General features: G+C 50.2%; 1 protein-coding gene across 2 annotated transcripts in view; it reads right to left on the reverse strand.

Moving 5' to 3' along the window:
• The window catches only part of SEPTIN9 (septin 9), a 134,406-nt gene that overhangs the window by 103,713 nt on the left and 10,248 nt on the right, over positions 1 to 20,445 (reverse strand). Inside the window, exon 2 of one of the 2 annotated variants that reach the window (XM_056506020.1) lies at positions 6,976 to 7,032. The exons of the other annotated variant lie outside the window; for it this stretch is intronic. Within the exon in view, the coding sequence (XP_056361995.1) occupies positions 6,976 to 7,032 (57 nt within the window). The remainder of the gene's footprint in view (positions 1 to 6,975; positions 7,033 to 20,445) is intronic. 2 annotated transcript variants of the gene reach the window in all.

Genomic DNA, 20,445 nt, shown 5'->3' on the forward strand with positions numbered 1-20,445 from the left:
TCTTAAAACACAGTCAGCAGTGAAGCCCCCAAACATTACAGAGCATTTCAGGTCATTCCTGAAGCACTGATTTATATTTTAAATATAAATTTTCCCTCTGTTTTCCCCACACCAGAGCGCACAGAGCCAGGTGCTGTGGGAAAAGCAGAGATCTTCCTCCTCACCTGCAGTGTCCAGCATCTTTGGGACTCAGTGAGACCCAGCATGAGACTGGAGCTGGATCAGAGGTGTTCCGAGGGAGCAGGACGAGCAGGCAGCACTCAGCACATCCCCCTGGGCAGCACCCAGCCCAGCAGCACCCCGAATTTCCCAGCTCGGGCACCCACACTCCCTGCCTGCCTCCTGTGAGCACCCCAGCTCTGCTGGGAGCCCCGGGGGCTGTGCCAGCAGCTCAGAGTCCATCAGCGGGTTACACAAGTGCCCGAGAGTGTCCCTGCAGGACACCTGAGCTGGCCTTAACCCCTTGGTGCCCGGATCACTCCAGAGCTGTGCCTGCACACGGGGCTCTCCAGGCTGGCTGCTGAGCTGTGCCCTGTGAGCAGAGAGGCCGTGGGACGGAGGGACACGTGTCAGGGGAGGCTTTGTGACAGGGAGCCCGAGGGGAGCACGGGGACAGGCTGGCAGGAGAGCTGCGCAGCTGGGGTGACGGGCTGGTGCCCCAGACAAAGGGGAATAGAGGCTGCCCGAAGAAACCCGTGTGAGCTCATCTGAGGACACGAGAGCCTCATCCAGAGCCATGAGGCTGCAGCCACAGGCTCCAGTTAACCCCTCAGCTGCTCCACCACAGCAAAAGGCACCTCTGTGCTGCAAGCACACAACCACAGCAGAATCAGGGCTGGGAAAGAATTCCAAGAGTTCACTGAGTCCAGCCATTAGCCCAGCACTGTTCACCACCAAACCCTGTCCTCGAGTGCCACACCCACACGACTTTTGAACATTTCCAGGGATGGCAATTCCACACTTCCTTGGGCAGCTTGTTCCAATGCCAAACCACCCTCCCAGTGAAGAAATGTTTCCTGATATCCAATCTAAACCAGCCCTGGAGCAGCTCGAGGACGTTTCCCCACACAGCAGAGAGATGCTGACATCACAGTGCAGGTTGTGCATCCCCCAGTCCTGGATCCCCGGGGCACAGACAGTGCAGGAGCAGCTGAAGGGCTGCCCGAGGTGTGCAGGAGGTTCCCAGCCCCAGCTTGCTCAGAGGCCGCACTGACACTGTGTTGGGAGTGACAGCTCTGACAGCTCTCCCCTGAGGAAAAACCCCTCACACACCTAATGGCTTTTATAGCACTCGGAATTTGTTATGTAACAGCCATCAGGCACGCTCCAGTGGGGAGCCCCGGGCTCCTGACATTCCTTTTGTTTATCTCCACTGTTCTGGTTAACCCACAGCCTCACAGAAACCAGTTTCTACCCTTGTTCTCTCACAGACTCCAGGCACAGAGAGAGGAAATGGTCCTCAGGGCATCAAGAAGTGGAAACAGCAAGATCTGTTGTCATACCTACCATGAATTTTGAGCAACCCAAATGAGTGAGCCCTGCTGAAATCCTGCTGTCCCTGTAAAAGTGATGATGCCAATTTAAACTATGCCCACTATGTGTGTTCAGCTTCCCACCCACCTGGCCTCACACCTTTCCATCTCAGTGCCCATGGGGAGGATCCCTGGACTCACAGGCAGTGCTCAAGGCACAGCTGTCAGGTTCTCTGCTGCTCTGTTTTCCTCAGCTATGAAATAGGAACATCAATAACTTTTAGAGGGAAAAACCAATTAAGACAAGAATTGTCTCTGCCTGTCTTGATTAAATTTTCAAGTAAGACTGTAATATTTGAGTTTTTGTTAATCCCAGGTACCAGAGACCTCTGGGGTGCCCTGGACAGTGTGGCAGTGCAGTGACAGTGGGGTCAGTGGGGTCCTGGAGCCTGTGCCCTGAGCAGAAGCTCACAGGCTCAAACCACAATCTGCACCTTTGAGCACCCCACTTCTCCTGCATCCCCATCCCACACTGCTCAGCCACTGTGGCTTCTGGCTCAGCTACCACCATCAGCAGGAGGGGAGAACAGGGGGCTTGAGCTGGTGCAGACAACATCTGGATGGGGGTCCCCTCACTTTGCACCCAAGAGAAGCATTCAGGCAGTGCAGGACAAGCTGTCCCAGCGAGTGCCCCTTTCAACCCAGAGAGCTGGCCTTGACTTCCTGCCTCTCCAAATTATGCCCTGCACTTCCAAAAAGCTCTGGGACAAGTTGTGGCTGGTGCTCAGCCAGCTGCTGACGAGGCAGAAGTGGGGCTGCTGCGCTCTGCCTTTGGGATGGAAGAGCCCTGCCTGCCCGGCCCTGGCAGGCTGCCCCTGCTCCAGGCAGCCTCACAGAGGCTGGAACAGGAAAGCTGAGGCACCTGCTCCCCTCCCACCCTCTGGGACCTCTGGTGAGCAAAGCACCTGGGCCACAAACAGCACTGGCCAGAGCGGTGCTGCTGAAACGGGGCTGGAAGGTGCTGTCCTGCCTTCACCTACACAGGGAAATGTGCTGGCTTAGCTCCACAGCAAATCTACCTCTTCATGGACCCCCTGCTCGGGCTACCCTTGCCAGGGAAGTTCCTTCCTCTTTAGCAAAAACTGAGCTGTAGGCTGGAAACAAATCAAAGCAGAGCACAGCTGGCTGCCTGAGAGGAACACGATCTCAATTCCTTCCACTCCAACTGCTCTGGGCTGTTTTCTGGCTGAGCTGGGAACACAGCACTGCTCCACATGGCAAATGTCAGCAAATATTTCTGTGCTTCAAATTCATCAGGTAGAGCTGTAGGAAAATGAAGTGGGAGTAACTTCCCTGACACCCCATTCCTAACTGGTGACACGCTGGAGGGATGGGACAGCATCCAGAGGGACCTGGACAGGCTGGATGGGCCCTGTGACCCTCAGGGAGCTCAGCAGGGCCAAGGGCAGCATCCTGCACCTGGGTCAGGGCAGTCCCAGCACAGGCTGGGCAGAGAAGGGACCAGGATTATTCCTTGGGGGAATTGGGGGTGTTGGTTGATGAGAGCTCCATAAAACCCAGCAAAGTGCACTGCTGGCCCAGAAAGGCAAATGTGGGCTGCAGTGCAAGAATTGTGAGCAGCAGGGCAAGGGAGGGGATCCTGCCTCCTGAGAGCCCCTCCTGCAGAGCTCTGGGGCCATCCACACAAGAAGGATGTGAAGTGCAGGACAGAGGCCATGGAGATGCTCCAGGGGCTGGAGCCAGGCTGGGAGGGCTGGGGGTGACCTGGAGAAGGCTCCAGGGAGAGCTCAGACCCTTCCAGTGCCTGACAGGGCTCCAGGAGAGCTGGAGAGGGACTCTGAATCCCCCCAGGAGCTTACCTGGGACTACACTGCAGGGTTGGCCAAAACCAGCCCCACAGCCCTGGAATTGCTGCTCACAGGGCACTGTGGGGTGCTGGGGCCACACAACCCATTCAGAGGGACAGGAACATTTGAGTCACAGAAGGAAGTTTCCCAAAGAGGTCAAAATCAGTTCTGCAGCTTCCCACCCTCACTGCACACCCCAAGGCAGCACGTGGAGCTCTCTGCACCAGGAGCTGGTGGCTGTGGAAATGCACATCACCCCTTTGTTTAGGGTGGCAAAGAGCCCAAAGCATGAGCCCCTTGTGCAACGCTTCACTTGCAACCACTGCTCAGTCATCCCAGCCCCAATTTATCTTTCACAGGAATAAAAGCTTCTGGGTGCAAGGCCAGATGTGCAGAGGGGAAAATTTGGACCTGAAACAAGGGGAAATTGAGCTGCAGTTATATGGAGTCATAAATATTTACTGCAATGTAAACTGAAGGACTGAACTGCTCATTTGATTTTTTAACTTGAAAAAAAAAAAAATTAAAATTTACAAGGTCTCTCAACAGAAAAGTGGAAAAGTATATAATTAGAGTCTAAGGCAAACAAGCTTGAACAAATGTGCTGTGTCTGTCAATGTGGATTCCCTACACCCCAGTTCCCTCTGGAGCTGCACCAATCCCCCTTCTGTCCTGGGATGTCTGTACATGAGAGCAGGCGGTGCCAGGGCTGAGGCAGCAGCTTTGTTTGTGCATATGCACAAGATAAACACACACTCCAGCTCAGAACTACCAGCTCTGCTCTGGTGGCCGAGTTTTGAAGCATCAGCTCTAAAATGCAGCTCAGTCCTGTGGCCCCTCGCTGTTGTGAAGCTTTAACACTCACACAACACCCAGACTCCTCAACAGCCATCACTCAATGCATTTTTGGGGTTTGGGGTGCAGTGGCCTGGTCTGACCACGGCTCCATCCTCCCTCTGGTGATGGTGTGAGGCTGTGGAGCTGCAGATGCCAGCAGCAGGGCAGTGTCACTGCTGCATCCCAGCTCCCAGGGCATGTTCAAGCAGAAATCTGTGACTAATCCCCGTCCCACGTGTGCTGGTGGCTGCTGCCAGCAAGGCACTGAGGTCACTGCTCCAGGAAGGCACCCCCAGGGTGGCTTCTGCTGCCACCCACGCCGAGGGAAAAGCTGACAAGCACTGTTTTGATAAGCCCATCTGGGAGCTGAGGCAGGATGTGAGGGCTGAGAAGATGGATTGAAACAGCAAATCGAGCCCAGAGGGAGCAAATGAGTGGCAGAGAGAGCAAGGGGACAGGAGAGGATAAAACCTGAAATAACTGTGGTCAGAGCAGGGTGCTGAGGAGTGAGTGGGGTTTGGGAGGGGACAGGCAGCAGAGAAAAGGAGGCAGCAATGGCAAGAGGGGGTCATCCAGACTGGAATTAGATGAACTTTAAGGTCCCTTCCAACCCAAACCATTCTAGGATTCTGTGATATCAGAGAAGGAAACGTGAAGAAAGATTTCAGTGGAAACAAAGCACCTGCTAATGAAGAATAAGGTCTGGGATGTTGTGTTGGGTTGATGTGCCCAGCAATGTGGATTCTGTCCCCATCTGCTGCAGCCGGGTGGGGCAGTGACCCTGATCTCCTGGCACACATTATCTGCTCATGGGCCAGCTTTAAACCAGCTGGGCAATCATCTTTATCTTCCCACAGCCCATCCTCCCTCCAGGAGATATCTCCTGTTAATGGCCATTGAGTCCCAGGGCATGACTGATAAAATTCCATCATTCCACTGGGAGATGCTCCAGCCAGGGGAGGAGCCAAGCCTTTCCTACCCAGATAAAAACTGAGATTTTGGACACCAAGGAACCTTCTTTCCACTGGATTCCAGAGGAAAGCCAGACCTTTGCACATCATCCCTGGAGCTTCAGAGGAAACTGCACCTTCTCCAGGAGCACTGCTGCAGCTGAACCACATCTGCCCCTGCAGGAGGATGCAGCCACCATTGAATGGGACTGTGCCAACACCCTGACTGACTGACGGGTGTCAGCTTGGATTCTGACTCTGGCAGGGCTGGGATTGTTCTGTGTAATACTGCATTTCTATTTTAATTTTCCTAGTAAAGAACTGTTATTCCTAATTCCCATATCTTTGCCTGAGAGCCCCTTAATTTCAAATTACAATAACTTGGAAGGAGGGAGTTTATATTCTCCATTTCAAAGAGAAGCTCCTGCCTTTATTGGCAGACACCTGTCCTTCCAACCAGGACAGATGTACAAAGCATCTTGATATGGAGCCCACTGCAGGGGTTGGAACCAGGGAGCAGCACAGGCTCATCAGAGGGGCTCATACACCAGCAAAAGGAAAAACCCAGATCTGGGCTGCCTCAGCTTCCCTTGGAGTACTCTAGATGAGAACAGTGACGTTTTTCACTCACAAACAGCCTCCAGGGCCAGTCCCTGGGCAGCCCCAGCACTGTCACACACACACAGACACTCAGAGCACACAGCCTCAGGTACTCACAAGCACTGGGAATTCTGCTGCTGCTTTCTTGAGGCTGGGAAACACCTTTTGCAAGAAAAACAAACCCTCCCACCTGCTTTCTCCTGAATCAGAAGCAGCTTCCAAAACATTAAGCTGCAATTAGGGCTGTAAATTTAGCCACAAACACTTATAATCCATAAATCTGCACATCCAATAAAAAATAATAGCTAAGGAGAGTCCAAAAGAGCTACTAATGACCAAAGTGGATTTCAACCACAGGCCACTCCTGCTTTCTGTTGCCCTCTGTTGAATTGGGTTGGAGCTTGCTAATTATTGTCTCTGGACCCATTATCCAGTAAGGAATATTTTATATTCTCTCTCATAGTTTGTTGGGGCTTTAAAAAAAAAATAAATATATATATATATATATACACTTCACTCTGTTTTTTTCATGTACTGCTTTCTTTCTCCAGCATAGAGATCTCTGCACTTATCAGCAGCAAGCTTTGCCTTTTAAACCATGGCAGAACATGTGATTTCTGAGTGTCACCTCCTACATTCCCTCTATTTTTCGTTTTTTTTATTTTTCATTGGATGGAGAAGTTTCAAAGAGAGAAATTCCCACACTTACATAGGTTTGTCAGCTCCAGCATTCCCTCTATTTTTCCTTTTTTTAATTTTCATTGGATGAGGAGGTTTCAAAGAGAGAAGTTCCCACATTTACAGAGGTTTGTCACCTCCTGCATTGCCTCTATTTTTCCTTTTTTTTTTAATTTTTCATTGGATGAGGAATTTTCAAAGAGAGAAGCTCCCACACTTACTGAGCTTTGTCACCTCCAGCATTCCCTCTATTTTTCCTTTTTTTATTTTTCATTGGATGGAGAGGTTTCAAAGAGAGAAATTCCCACACTTACTGGAGCTGTCACATCCAGAATTCCCTCTATTTTTCCTTTTTTTATTTTTCATTGGATGAGGAGGTGTCAAAGAGAGTGTCACCTCCTGCATTCCCTCTATTTTTCCTTTATTTTATTTCTCATTGGATGAGGAGCTGTCAAAGAGAGAAGTTCCCACACTTACTGAGGTTTGTCACCTCGTGCATCCCCTCTATTTTCCTTTATTTTATTTCTCTTTGGATGAGGAGGTGTCAAAGAGAGAAGCTCCCACACTTACTGGGGCTGGTCTGGTCGCTGAGCCGCCCAAGTCTCCCGCTGGAGGTCCGGGTGATTCCTGCAGCAAGAAGAAGGTGGAATAAGGAATCCATGGGAATGAGGAGTGTGGAGTGACCTCCCTGCTATCACCCTACATCTGGCAAGGCACAGCTCTGTTGGGAATCTGCTTTGTGCAATCATCTCTCAGATCCAGGGAGAGTTACACGTTATTTTAACCAAAAATCCCCTGAGGAGAGATCTCCACCTTTCCCTGAGGATGTTAAACATTATTATCCAAACACCAAAACCCACAGATGTATTTAGGGTTTCCAGAAACACCAGAGGGGACTTTAGAAATCATTATGTGGGACACTCACATCCACCTCTCACTCCAGGATATTCTATCCTAGACAGAAGTGCAGCACTTCCTGAGACAGATTTCCTTGCTGGGAGAGGAGAGCACAGGAATTTAAGGATTTGCACGAGTCCTGCTCTTACAGACACTCCTCTCTGGATGGATTCACCCACATCCTGGAGCACACCTCGAGTGGGAGCCCTGCAGTGGGGTCAGAGCAGTGGGACAGGGGATGCACCTCTCCTTCCACAAGCTCCCAGACTCCAGCCTGACTCCTGACTACAACATTTCTAATCCACCATCAGCTTGTTTAATTTCTCTGCCATCCCAACTGCCTGTTTGTAAAATCATAATTGCCACAGCAAGAACTTCCCACTCAGCAAAAACCTGAATTCTCTTTAGAATTCCCATTTAGCTCAAACACAGCAACATGAAACTGTACATGGATTTGTGCCTCAGTTTCTGTTTTTTTTACACTTTTTACCTCAACAAAAGTTAAGGTAAAAACAAAACACTCCCAATTATATTATTTAAACTATTTTCTCACCATCTACCAGATCTGTTGGACAAGAAGCAGAGGGATTAAAACAGCATCAGTTTAAGATGCAGAACTGCTCTAAACTGTGATTTATAATAGAGTCACAACCTTAAAAACTTTGTCAGCTAGAAGAGTGCATCATACAAGGAAAAAAATATATAAAAAATAGATATATAAAGAAAGAAAAAATATATGTAGAATATATATAAATATATTCTATATATATAGACATATAAGATATATAAAGATATATATAGATATATAAGATATATAAAGATATATAAGACATATAAGATATATAAAGATATATATAAGATATATAAATATATATAAAGATATATAAGATATATAAGGTATATAAAGATATATAAAGATATATAAAATATATAAGATATATAAAGATATATAAAATATATAAAGATATATAAAGATATATATAGATATCTATAAGATATATAAGATATATAAAGATATATAAATATATATAAAGATATATAAAGATATATAAGATATATAAAGATATATATATAGATATATAAAGATATATAAAGAAAAAAAAGGCAGGAAAACTTTCATGACAGTAAGGCCTGGAATAGAGGGAGGGAAGGGAAAAGAGCTGCCTGGCAGCTGGACATGGAAAAAGCATTTCATGCTCAGAACCGTGTGCTTGTGTATATATATTTATATCTATTTTATATGTGTGTGTTTGCTCTCTCCCTTTCCTTTTCTAACATAAAAAGCCTCTGTGCCTACAACGTGATGTGGTTGAACCACAGGGCTGGTCCTGGCAAAGGGTGGCACAGGGAGAAGCCATGGGCAGCACCACCCTGAGCCTGCCCCCAAAGAGCCCAAAACAGGGGCAGGAGTGTCCCCCCATAGCCAGGAAGAGCCAGCCTGTGCTCCAGAGCTTCACCTGCACTGCACAGGCAGCCTGGTGCACACCCATCACCCAGCCCCACTTGCCATCCCTGGCATTTTCAATTTTAAACATATTTTTGCTATTAAACCCAGTCTCTGAATCTTTTCTTTAATTATTTTCTTCTCTCTAAAAGCCTACTGCTTCTTTGGATGCTAGCAAGGATGAAAAGCCACATTTCCTCTGCTGAGCAGATTTTTAAACAGCCCTTCTTGAGCCAGGCTGCAAGAGCAGTCACATCCCAGAGAGACACCACCCCCGAGCTCCCTGTGTGCAGGCAAGGTGCAGTGTTGAAACCCAGCTTTGGGAATTGCTCAAAAAAGCAGAGAAAACCACCCCTGATGGGTGGCAGGCTGAGGAATGCAGATCTGGGCTGGTTGAAACAGCCTTTCATGTTCAAAGCCTCCATTCAGGGGCAGGAGGAAGCTGAGCAAGGAGCTTACAGGCTTGGACAGGCTCACATCGGGGAAATCAGCTTTATTCCTTCAGCTTTATTCCTTCAGCTTTATTCCTTCAGCTTTATTCCTTTAGCTTTACTCCTTCAGCTCTATTCCTTCAGCTCTATTCCTTCAGCTTTATTCCTTCAGCTTTATTCCTTCAGCTCTATTCCCTTCAGCTCTATTCCCTTCAGCTTTACTCCTTCAGCTTTACTCCCTTCAGCTTTACTCCTTCAGCTTTACTCCCTTCAGCTCTATTCCTTCAGCTTTACTCCTTCAGTTCTATTCCTTCAGCTCTATTCCCTTCAGCTTTACTCCCTTCAGCTCTATTCCCTTCAGCTTTATTCCTTCAGCTCTATTCCTTCAGCAACTTCTGCAGTGGATAAACACACACAGGGCTTGGAGCATCCAGCACAGCCGTGAGCACCCGTGGCTGGCTGAGCCTGTGGCTGTAATGCAAACCTTCCTGAGGATTTGTTTGTGTTTTCTCTGGGGAGCTGGAATTACCCCTCACACCCTTTTTGCAAAGCTGAGTTGATTTGCTCTGTGTTGGAGGCAGCATTAGGAGGAAGGTTTTCTGACAGCTGTTGCTTCACTGCCTGCTAACAACATTAATAATACAAAATAATGCTGTTCATCCCCTCTCACACAAAGGGAAAATGAGGAGCAAACACAAAATTCATCCAGGCAGCCCAATACCTTAACAGAAAATCTAGAAAGAGGAGGGAGAGCTGCAGAGTCTGAGCCAAGCTTGCTATCTGGGATGCCCCACTGCCCCTGCACACAGGGAGGATCCAGACACAGTCCTGGAAAGCAGATAAACAGCAGGGAAAGCTGGCAGCCTGGCAAGACAAGGAGAGAAGATCTGGCAAAATATAAAGTAAATAATGAGAAAGTTACAGCTAAAAATATGCTGTGAACACACTGCCAGGAAGGCAGCAGGACCAGAGAGCATCAGCTGCTGAGCTTCTTCTGGGGTTACCTCTATTTATAGCGTGGGAGCAGCAGTTTGAGCCCCAGGTTGGAGCTGTGACATGAAAATCAAACATTTCCACTGCAGACACAGTGTCTGTGAGCCTTCCCTCTCAAACACCCTCCAGTCACGCTGGAAATGCACTGGACTAAGAACCACAGTGCAATGTGCTTTATTTAGCTGAAATTGGGAATTCTCCCCCTTGCTCCCACCAGCAGGAATTCAGAACAGAAGAATCCAACAATTAAAACCAGTGAGTCCAAGAGTGGCTCATTCCTCTGCAGGACAAAGCCCAGCTCAGCCTCACCTTGGCTCACCCACTGAGCAATTTATATTTGCTCTTTTTCACATTTTATAATCAATGACTAATTCCCTCCAGACCCACGGGCTGGGGCCATGGGGCCCAACAGAGCAGCCCCAGCTCCCAAAACCTCCAGGCTGCTCTGGGGTCTCCTTCACAACTGACAAAGCCTGGATTCACCCCTGTGACCATGTCAGTGCCAGGCTCACTTTTAAATTGCTCCCTCCAGCTGATATTGGACCCAGGTTTCTGCTGTTTCATGCTCCTTGCAGCTGCTGATGGAACACAATGGATGTAAAGCACCCCAATACTGAAACAGGAGCAGCCTTGGGGTGCTCACCCTGCTGCAGGGGATGCAGAAAGGACAGGGCAGCACAGGGGGGCTCCAGCTTCTCTGGAGAAATGTCCAGTGGGACTTTTCCAGCTGAGTTGTCTGAATCTGAACCTAGAGCTAACCAGGGAATTGCCAGAGGTGTTCATCTCCAAAGAAGGTGATGCACATGTTCTCCAAAACACACCAGAGCTCTTGGATTATACACTGCAAACATTCTGGACACTTACAACAGTGAAGAGAGCCCACTGAGGTTGGTGTTCTCCTCACAGTAAGCCATGCATGCTGCTACATGATGTACATGATCAGTACAGTGCAGACTGCTGGGACAGGGCTTCCACTCTTTGCTCGCTGTGCAAATCCATCTCAACACTCTTAGGACAGCTCAGGGTGTGAAATCTCTCTGGTTGTGTTGTGTCACAGGTACATCCAAGGGCGGGCAGGTGAATTACAGCTGCATTTCACCCTGCTTCCCCCAGGCTCTAAGAGCTCCAGGGATAAAAAAGAGTGACTGGAGACCTCAGCAGCAGCAAGGCCTGGAGCTGTTAGCAGGAGGAAAACCCACACTGCACAATCTCTGCCTCCTCAGCTCCTCCAGTGCTCCAGCTGCTGCAGGCTGAGCTGCAATGCTGACACAGGACATCACCTTTGGAGGGAGGTGTCACTGCAGACAGCTGGGGACACAGGGGAGCCACAGACTGCCAGGGAGGGACATCTGTGTGCAGAGGAGAAAATAAAAAGAATCCCTATTGCTCCAGTGAAACACACAATTACAGCTTCTCTTCCATTAGCTTGAAATCCACTTGCAACATTAACCTCAAAAGGAATACAGTTAAAAAAAAAAAAAGGGAAAAAATTCATGTTCATTTCCAGTACTAATCAGAAACATGCACTGAAGAATAAAATACACTCTTCCAGATTCTGTGTAACAGAAACTCCTTTACAAAGAAGCTGAGCACAGCTAGAAAAATAAAAAACTTCAACCCTGGTGCATGGTTTCATTCTGGATCAAATATCTCTGGCAGCAAACTGAGCTTCCACCAGGATGGAGAGATGTGGTGGGGTGGAGGGTTGTTACTGGGATGGAGGGAGGGATTCTGGAGGAATGGAGGGATGCTGGTGTGATGGAGAGATTCTGGGGGGATGGAGGGATTCTGGTGAGATGGAGGGATTCTGGGGGGGATGGAGGGATGCTGGTGTGATGGAGAGATTCTGGGGGGATGGAGGGATTCTGGAGGGATGGAGGGATGCTGGTAGGATGGAGGGATCCTGGTGGGATGGAGGGATCCTGGGGGGATGGAGGGAGGGATTCTGGTGGGATGGAGGGATTCTGGGGGGGATGGAGGGATTCTGGGGGGGATGGAGGGAGGGATTCTGGTGGGATGGAGGGATTCTGGTGGGATGGAGGGATTCTGGGGGGGATGGAGGGATTCTGGGGGGGATGGAGGGAGGGATTCTGGTGGGATGGAGGGAGAGATTCTGGGGGTATGGAGGGATTCTGGTGGGATGGAGGGATTCTGGTGGGATGGAGGGATTCTGGAGGGATGGAGGGATTCTGGGGGGATGGTGTGATGGAGAGATTCTGGGGGGATGGAGGGATTCTGGGGGGGGATGGAGGGATTCTGGGGGGATGGAGGGATTCTCGTGGGGTGGAGGGATTCTGGGGGGGGATGGAGGGATTCTGGGGGGATGGAGGGATGCTGTGGCCAAGGGGCACTGATTGCAGACTCAGCAGTGCTCCTCTACCTTCTCACACAGCCTAGATGCACCAACAAGCTGTGTCCAGCCCAAAGGCTGAGCAGAAACAGCCTAAAACACCACCAGGTTCCCTCCCATGGCAGCTGGAGCCAACAACACTGCTCATCAGCACGTGGAGCCATGAGCTCACACTCAGAACCCAGCCTGAGGCTGGAGCTCAGATTACCCTCAAGGAAACCACAGGAAAACTGGCATTAGCAAGATGCATCTATTCCTACCACAACACTCCACTTTAGCAGGTGCCAAAAGCATTCTAACACCAAACAAATGTTCCAAGAGCTTGTGCTAGTGATAAGAGGCAGCAAGACCCAAGCCTCAATTTTTGCAGAGTTAGAAAAGCTTCCCCAAGGCCAGCAGTGCTCTGCACAAGCACAGGCTGTGCCAGGGAGAAGGGCCAGTCCTGCACATGGTGATAAAGGATGACAGGGGACACAGCACTTTAACCCAGGCTCAAATGCAGGCTTTGATTCAAATTGTTAACTCAAATTAAACTGCAGCAATTCTCAAGAAATCAATTGCTGCATCCATAAAGCTTAAGGCCAGAAAATTGCCTTGGCTGAGCCACAAACCCCACAGCACACACTTCTGTTTGCTCAACGTGGATTCAAACTTGTGCTTGAGCTAAGTCTTGGCTTTTTGGAGATGTTCAATCTCAGTGTCGAGACTAAAACATTGGAGTGATCTCAAGTGCTTTGGCAAGTTATTCAAGAACTAAATTGCCTTTAAACAATACAGAGACTCTCCCTTTGAGCTTATTCTGAGGTGAGTAAGCTCAGTCCTCAGATATTCACTTCACAGAAACAACAGGATCATTTCACCACCCCTCGTGATCTTACTGACCACAAATTCCTCACAGCTGATACTCATTCAGAGACACACTGGACAACCAAGAAAGCACTAAAAAAAATTAGCACAAGCAGTTTTTCACATGAAAAAAAAGTGTGTTAGTCATCATCTGTGATCCTTGTGGCTGGAGAGCTCCAGGAGCCCGGCTGGGCAGTGAAGGGGCCACGTCACCAGAGCAGATGACTTGTGCAGATGCACATTCACACCCCCAGTGTCCCCACACACTGGAAGGGACTGCAAAAATTCTTTTACTTAGCAGCAGGAGGCAAGGGAAAAGGGTTTATGTGGGGATGGAAAACTGCTCCTGTGAAGTTCTGCTGGTTGGGCTGGGCCTGGTAACCACTGTCAGCTCTAAAATCCCTCCAAGTTCACTGCTGATGCTGACCAGATTTCCAGAGGTCTTGTTCCTCTGAATTTTCCCTGTCCTCACCACACTCCTCACTTGCTCACAGTCCTTATGTGCCCAAATCCAAGAGAGAGAAGCAGGACTCAAGAACTGGAATTCAATGAACAGGTGTCTTGTGGCACTTTCACTAATTGAGGGGGTTTTGAGCTTGTAAAGTCATGGCAAGAGCAGCTTGGATCTGGTGCAGAACCTGCAGCATCCCAGCAGAGGTGGAAGGCATCTGAACCCACCCAAGCTGCAGCCTTGCTCAAAGAAGGAAATAACTCTTACATTAATAATCCAACTCTACATTAACCAGCTGCCACTAGAGCTCCAGCAAGCTAGAAATGTGTTAGTTAATTAACATGAATAACACAGGAGTCCCCAGGAGCCTGGGAGGACAAGGGATAAGGCTCAGCACTCAGAGCACTATGGAAACAGAGGAAAAACAAATAATCCCTGCTCATCCTTCACCTCCCCAGCCCCCCAATATTTACAGCTTCCAGCCTCAGGAGTGCTCCTCACCCCCTCAGGTTCATCTGGCAATGGCCATGGGTTAGCTGGAAAAAACCACGGGCAGAACTGAAGGAGAGGAAAGGAATTTTAAAACTCCAGTGTGGTATTTCCATATGGATCAAATACTCCTGAGCCACCCCAGGCTCTGCTCCCCACTCCCACAGGCCTGCCATGCTCTGGCTGTGAGCACACAGAGGTCCTGCTGAAACTTCCCAGCCAGCATCTGCCTCTCTGCTCAGCACCATGTGCAGTTCTAGCACACAAAAGAAAAAAAAAAAAACCAAAATAAAATTAGAATGTAATCCTTACTTAGATTTTAAATCAATTTCTTGCCATTTTCTGATTTCAATGCAATCGCATTTTTTTTCTCAGCCCCAGCATTTGCTCAGTGACCGCTCACAGCTTCCCTGCTCGTTCCACACACACACACAACTCCCAAATTTGTGTTTCAGAGGGTCCCCCTGGCAACAAACACCACTGGATTTATCATGGGAGCCCTGCAAGCCTGGGGCTGCCATCGGGATGGAACACAGACCCCTTCTGTTGGCCAGGCTCTGCAAGGCAAATGTTGATTTTTCCCAGAGAGGGGTGGGGATGCACAAAGGAGAAAAGCCCAGAGCAAAGAGGCAGCAGCCAAAGGGCAGCAGATGACAAAGGACAGGGGTTAAGGGCTCTCCTCAGCCTGGGTGACCCAGGGGGTGACAGGACCTGGGGCAAACAGGACACCCAGAGCAGACCTTGGGACACCCAGCCCCGTGAGCACCTCCCCAGCAGAGCTGCAGGAGGAGCAGGGCAGCCTGTGGGTCTGAGAGCAGTGCCTGACTCTGCAGGGGCTGCAGGGAAAATCCAGGGATTCCCCTTAGGAGCAAGTCCCAGACTTGGACAAAGTGTCCTCTTCCCTCCTGCCCTGAGAGAGATGCAGCCAGGTAACATCTGGGTGAAGGAACAGCACCAGGCAGAGGGGCAGCCCAGGGCCCCTTCCTAGACAGAAACTCAGGTGAATATTCAAGGTCAAGATCCTCAAAATGTCTGGCCCCTCTATTCATAACAGGCAACCTTGCAAGAGCATCAAGGTCAAGCAGACAATGGCCACTTTTCTCTCCACACAGATATATATTCTAAATATGCTCCAGGCTGCAAACACTACCAGAGCCCTTCCACCTGAGCAGCCCCAGCACCACACACACAGAGCTCACACAATGATGAGGCTGCAAGCTGGGGTTCAACCAGCTCCCTGCATAGCCCTGCACAAAAAACTGACCTCAGGATGGCAGATTCTCCCTTGGACATCACACAGGCACATTCATCTCTGACCCCAAGCCCAGTCACATCTTATTCCCTGCCCCAGTGAGGCTGATCCTGCCCTGGGCAGATGCTGAGCTGGGTGGGCAGGGAGGACCAGCTCAGCCATGGGCAAAGCCAGCTGCAAGCAGAGGAGTCAGAACTGCTCAGGACTCCAACATGACTCTCTGCACGTAATTTTCCTCCTCCACATGCTCTTCCCTGCCTGTGAAATGAGGTGTCAAACACTTCCCCTGGTCAGAGGAGCTGCAGGGATATATTATTTAATGTTTTTACGTTTTAGCTGTACTTTAAAGAATGACTCAGACACTATCTATAGATTCCTGAGATAATGTCCTCTGTCCTTAAACGGGAGAAAAGGGAAATTACAGTTTGAGACTACAATAAATCCCTGGCCTCAAACAACTGAGGGTTTTCTCCATTAATTCCACCTCAGAAGTAGCCAAGGCAACTCAGTTTCATAAACTAATAACATTCTTTGGTGTTTTTCCTTGTATCTTACAATTATATTTAATAGTGGTTGCAGCACGGAAGTTGGAAGAGAACTTCAGCCAAACTCAGGACATATTTGAGTGCCTAATGCTGCAGATCAGCTTTCACTGGGGTTTGCAGAAGTGCCTTTACAAACTTCAGTATAATTCCATCTGGATCTGACAAGATGCTACACTTAGATGTTCAAGCCACTCATGGAGCTGGTTTTGGGACCATGGCTCGTCTTTCTGACTTGGAGACGGAAGAGAGAGCTCTGTCTGTGACAGACCAGTCAACTCCAAGTTTAAATTCCTTGTATGCTTCCCTTCTGCCCCCCAGACTCTCTCTATAAACCATTTAAAGGCATTTAATGAAGGGCCAGGTGCCTTTGGCCGTGCTGTGCCCCAGAACCCATCAGAGACTCCCAGCACAGAAACAGTAAGTTCATTTAAAAACAAGATGTAGAATCAATATGTAAGTGCCAATATTGGGTTGTCCTTTAAAATCCTTGTAAGGGACAAGGGGCAGGCACTGATCTGTTATCTCTGGTGACCAGTGAGAGGACTCAAGGAAACAGCAAAAGCTGTGCCAGGGGAGGCTTAGGCTGGATATCAGGAAAAGGTTTTTCACCCAGAGGGTGGTGGGGCACTGAGCAGCCTGCCCAGGGCAGTGGTCATGGCCTCAACCCAGCCAGAGTTCAAGAAGTGTTTGGACCAAGCTCTCAGGCACAGGGTGGGATTTTGGGGCTGTTCTGTGCAGGGCCAGGAGTTGGACTTGATGAACCTTGTGTGTGTCCTACCTCAGAATATTTTTTGATTCTATGAACAAAATCATTCTAGACCCAGCACCTCCCTTTCTGCCAAGCTGTGCTCTCCAACAGCCAGCTCTAGAGCAGAGCAGCAGGAAAATTAAGAATGGGTTCACTTGAGTAAAGCCCAGATCTAAAAACCACCTCTTGATGCTCCTCCATGGTTACACACACCCCTCCTCAGGTACCAAGAGGTCCCAGTGTAACTCCATCCTCTCACAGGCTTCTCCAGCTGCCAGCAAGGGGAAAGCAAAGCCCCTGGCACCACCAGACAGCCCAGCCCCGGCAAAAGGCAGAGTGAAATCACTCCTGGCACAGGTGAGAACCATCCCAAGCCATGAGCAGTGCCTGCAGCCTCTGAGGAAGCCGTTCTGGAGAGAAAGAGGGCTCACAGGAGGAGCACAAAGCCCATTCTGTGGTGTGCTGAAAGGCAGCATTGTCCCTGGAACGTGGCAGAGCTGTCAGCACAGCCCTGGGTCCCACCCAGAACCACCCCAACAATCCAGATCTTCAACCTCCACTGTGCAAATGCCACAGAACAGGCAGCTGCTGCTCCTGCTGGGTGACCCAAACCCTGCTGCACTGCCAAGGGGGGATTCCAGCAGGGTGGGGCTCCTGAACAGCACCTTGTGCCACAGAGAATGAGCCCCCATGAGAGCCCTGCCCTGGGCACCCACAGCCAGACCTGAGAGCCATTTCCCTGGCTGGGGGCTCAGGTCACTTCTGATAACCTCAACAGCACAGTCAGAGCTCACCACAGGAGCTGACCTTTCCCAAACAGCATCTCCTGCAGCCTGGGCACTCCAACACCTCCTGTCCAGAGGGGATCCATGCACTGCCATCCCTTCATCCCAAACCCACCTCCACCTTCTGAGCCCTGGCAGGAGCCTCCCTCCCCTGTGCAGAGCTGCAGGACTGACACAGCCAAGGCAGGATGCTCTGGGGGGTGTCAGAATTCCAGCCTTATCTCCAGAGGCTGAGATCATGAGCAGAAAATGTTTCTGTGTTGTCTCAGCCAGCTTCCTGTTGGCACCTCTATTCCTCTCCACTGAAGCATCTCTCTGCGAGCCAGAAGAACATTCCCTGGTACAGATTAAATGTATTTGCCATGTCTGAGGCATCAGGTTTGTGACAGTGCCTGTCCTTAGCTGCTCCTGGGCAGGTCAGAGCTGTGCCCTGAGCCCCCAGCTGCAGGGGGATGCTGCTGCCACCCAGCAGTCACACAGCTTGTCAGCAGCTGAAAGCTGGCAGCCACCTGCCTTGGTGCCTGAAGGAAGGGTGGGATCACAACCTGAGATCTCCAGGGCTTTGGCTCCTCACCCCACCTGTAGCTGTGGCCACAGCCACAGGAGCTGGGCTCTGCAGCACTGAGAGGGGGAGACAGAACCATCTGCTGGGGACAGGCTGCAGGGACAGCTCTGACTCAGACCTGCTTTGAGATGGCTCCACTCAGGCAAAATTAAATTCCACCTTGTTTTTCCCAGGCCTTGCTCCTCAGTAATACAGGATATTAGCTCCCTCAGCTCTAAGATCAGTGTCTGCACTTTGGTTATCTGCAGTCACTGACAAGGAGCAGGGCTCAGGGCACTGCTGGGGCCCCAGGCTGGCCACACAAACCCAGTGAGACAGTGTGCTCCCCATTTATCCAGAGTGGATCCCCTGGAGGAGCCCAAACCCCTCTGCAGGCTCTGCCCAGGTGACACAGGCACAGAGAAGGTCACTGCCACACTGCTCCATGTCCCTCTCCAGTGACAACTGCCACCCTCCACTCCCTAATTCCCCTGTGTATAAACAAAGCACTGACCTCCAGGGCTCCTGGGCATCTGTCACCATCAGTTATTCCATGAGAAAGTGAAATTAATAAAAACCCTGCAGCTGAAACAGGGCTTAATCTTGCAAAGATTATGATGACATGATTTGAAAAGCAGAGGAGGCTGTTAAGCCCCCAAAGCAGAGGTCTCTACTTGGTTTATAGTTTTATTTTGCCCACAATCCTTAGAAAACAGGGCTTGGATGCTTCCAGGGTGTTCTTAGGGGCTATGCCAAGGCCATTTTTAATTCAAACTCTGACCTCTCAGATTTTACCTAAGGATACACCATCCATTAACCAAGAGAAATGGGAAGAGAAGTTATTAAAGATGATGATGATCCCAAGTGAGGATGAAATGTTAGAGATGATTAGAATTCAAATTAATCCAAATATTCTGGAAAAGGACAACAACCAAACAAAAAGAGGAGACTGAGGGCAGACCTCACTGTGGTCTTTAAGATCACAGGGGCAGATATTGATCTCTTCATCTGGTGACAAGTGACAGGACTCAAGGAAATGGCTGGAGCTGGGTCAGGGAGGTTTAGGTTGGATATGAGAAGTTTTTCACCCTGAACAGCCTCCTCAGGGAGGTGATCACAGCACAGAGCCTGTCTGAGCTCAAGGAGCATTTGGACAATGCTCTCACACGGTGGGAATCTTGGGGTGTCTGTGCAGGGCCAGGAGCTGGACTCGATGACCCTGGTGGGTTATTTCCAACTAAGCATGTTCTATGATTCTGTGAAAAACTCAGACAGGACACAGTGTGACCAGGCAAGGACCAGCACAAAGGCCTAATTTCCACAGCAGGCTCAAGCCAGTGGTTTGGGAGGTTCCTGTGAAAGATCCATGTCCCACATGGGCTGAATTGCCAGGCTGTGTCATCACCAGCTGCAGGAACAGCTGAGGGTGACAGGGACCCCAGGCAGGAGCCTGTGAACGTGGGATGGACCTGACTGCAGAGTGGGGCTGTCAGAACAGATAAATGAGGGCAGGAGATGCCTTCCACCAGAACTGCTCCCTGTGCCACCCCTGCTGCTGTGCCCTGGCTCCCCAGCACAGAGAGGCTCCAGCAGCCCCAGCCCAAGGGTTTGCTTGCACTGAGCCAGCTCCTGCCCCTGGGGCTGGGCTCAGCCCCCTGGGACGCCCCACACCCTGCCCCAGGCAGGTTCTGTGCACCAGCAGGCTCTGCTGGGATCCCTGAGCTCCCTGGAGGGGACAAGGTGCCACCTGGGAGGGGACAAGGTGCCACCTGCCAGCTGCACAGCCCCGTGGCACGGGCAGGTGTTTGCTCAGAGAGCAGCTCAAACAAACCCTCCCTGCTGCCCTGGAAATTCAAACAAGGCATCTCCAGGTGGGAGGCAGGAGAGCACAAACAGCCCTGGGGACAGCAGCCCCCAGGCAGCACAGAGCAGGGAGGGGTGAGGAGGGAGGAGAAAAGCCACAGCTCGTGGATACCTGGGGGCATCTCTGCCAGCACAGCTTCTGGGGGCCCCCCAGCAGCCAGGGTGGGTGACACTTGCCCTTCTGCAGCCTTTCCTGCAGGCAGAACAGAGCCTCCAGCCTCCTTCCCTCCCTGCAACAACCCCCTGCCACTCCCTGGGCTGTCCTGTGCAAGTCCTTTGTCCTTTCCCACCCACTGGCCTGTGGGAAACACTTCTCAGCCCTGTGTGCCTCCCAGGAGCAGCCTGCCCATCACCTGGAGGGGCTCTGGACAGAAATCCTGATGGACAGGAGCAGCCTGCCCA

This window comes from Oenanthe melanoleuca, chromosome 18, assembly GCF_029582105.1.
Source record: "Oenanthe melanoleuca isolate GR-GAL-2019-014 chromosome 18, OMel1.0, whole genome shotgun sequence".
Taxonomy (NCBI): Eukaryota; Metazoa; Chordata; class Aves; order Passeriformes; family Muscicapidae; genus Oenanthe; species Oenanthe melanoleuca.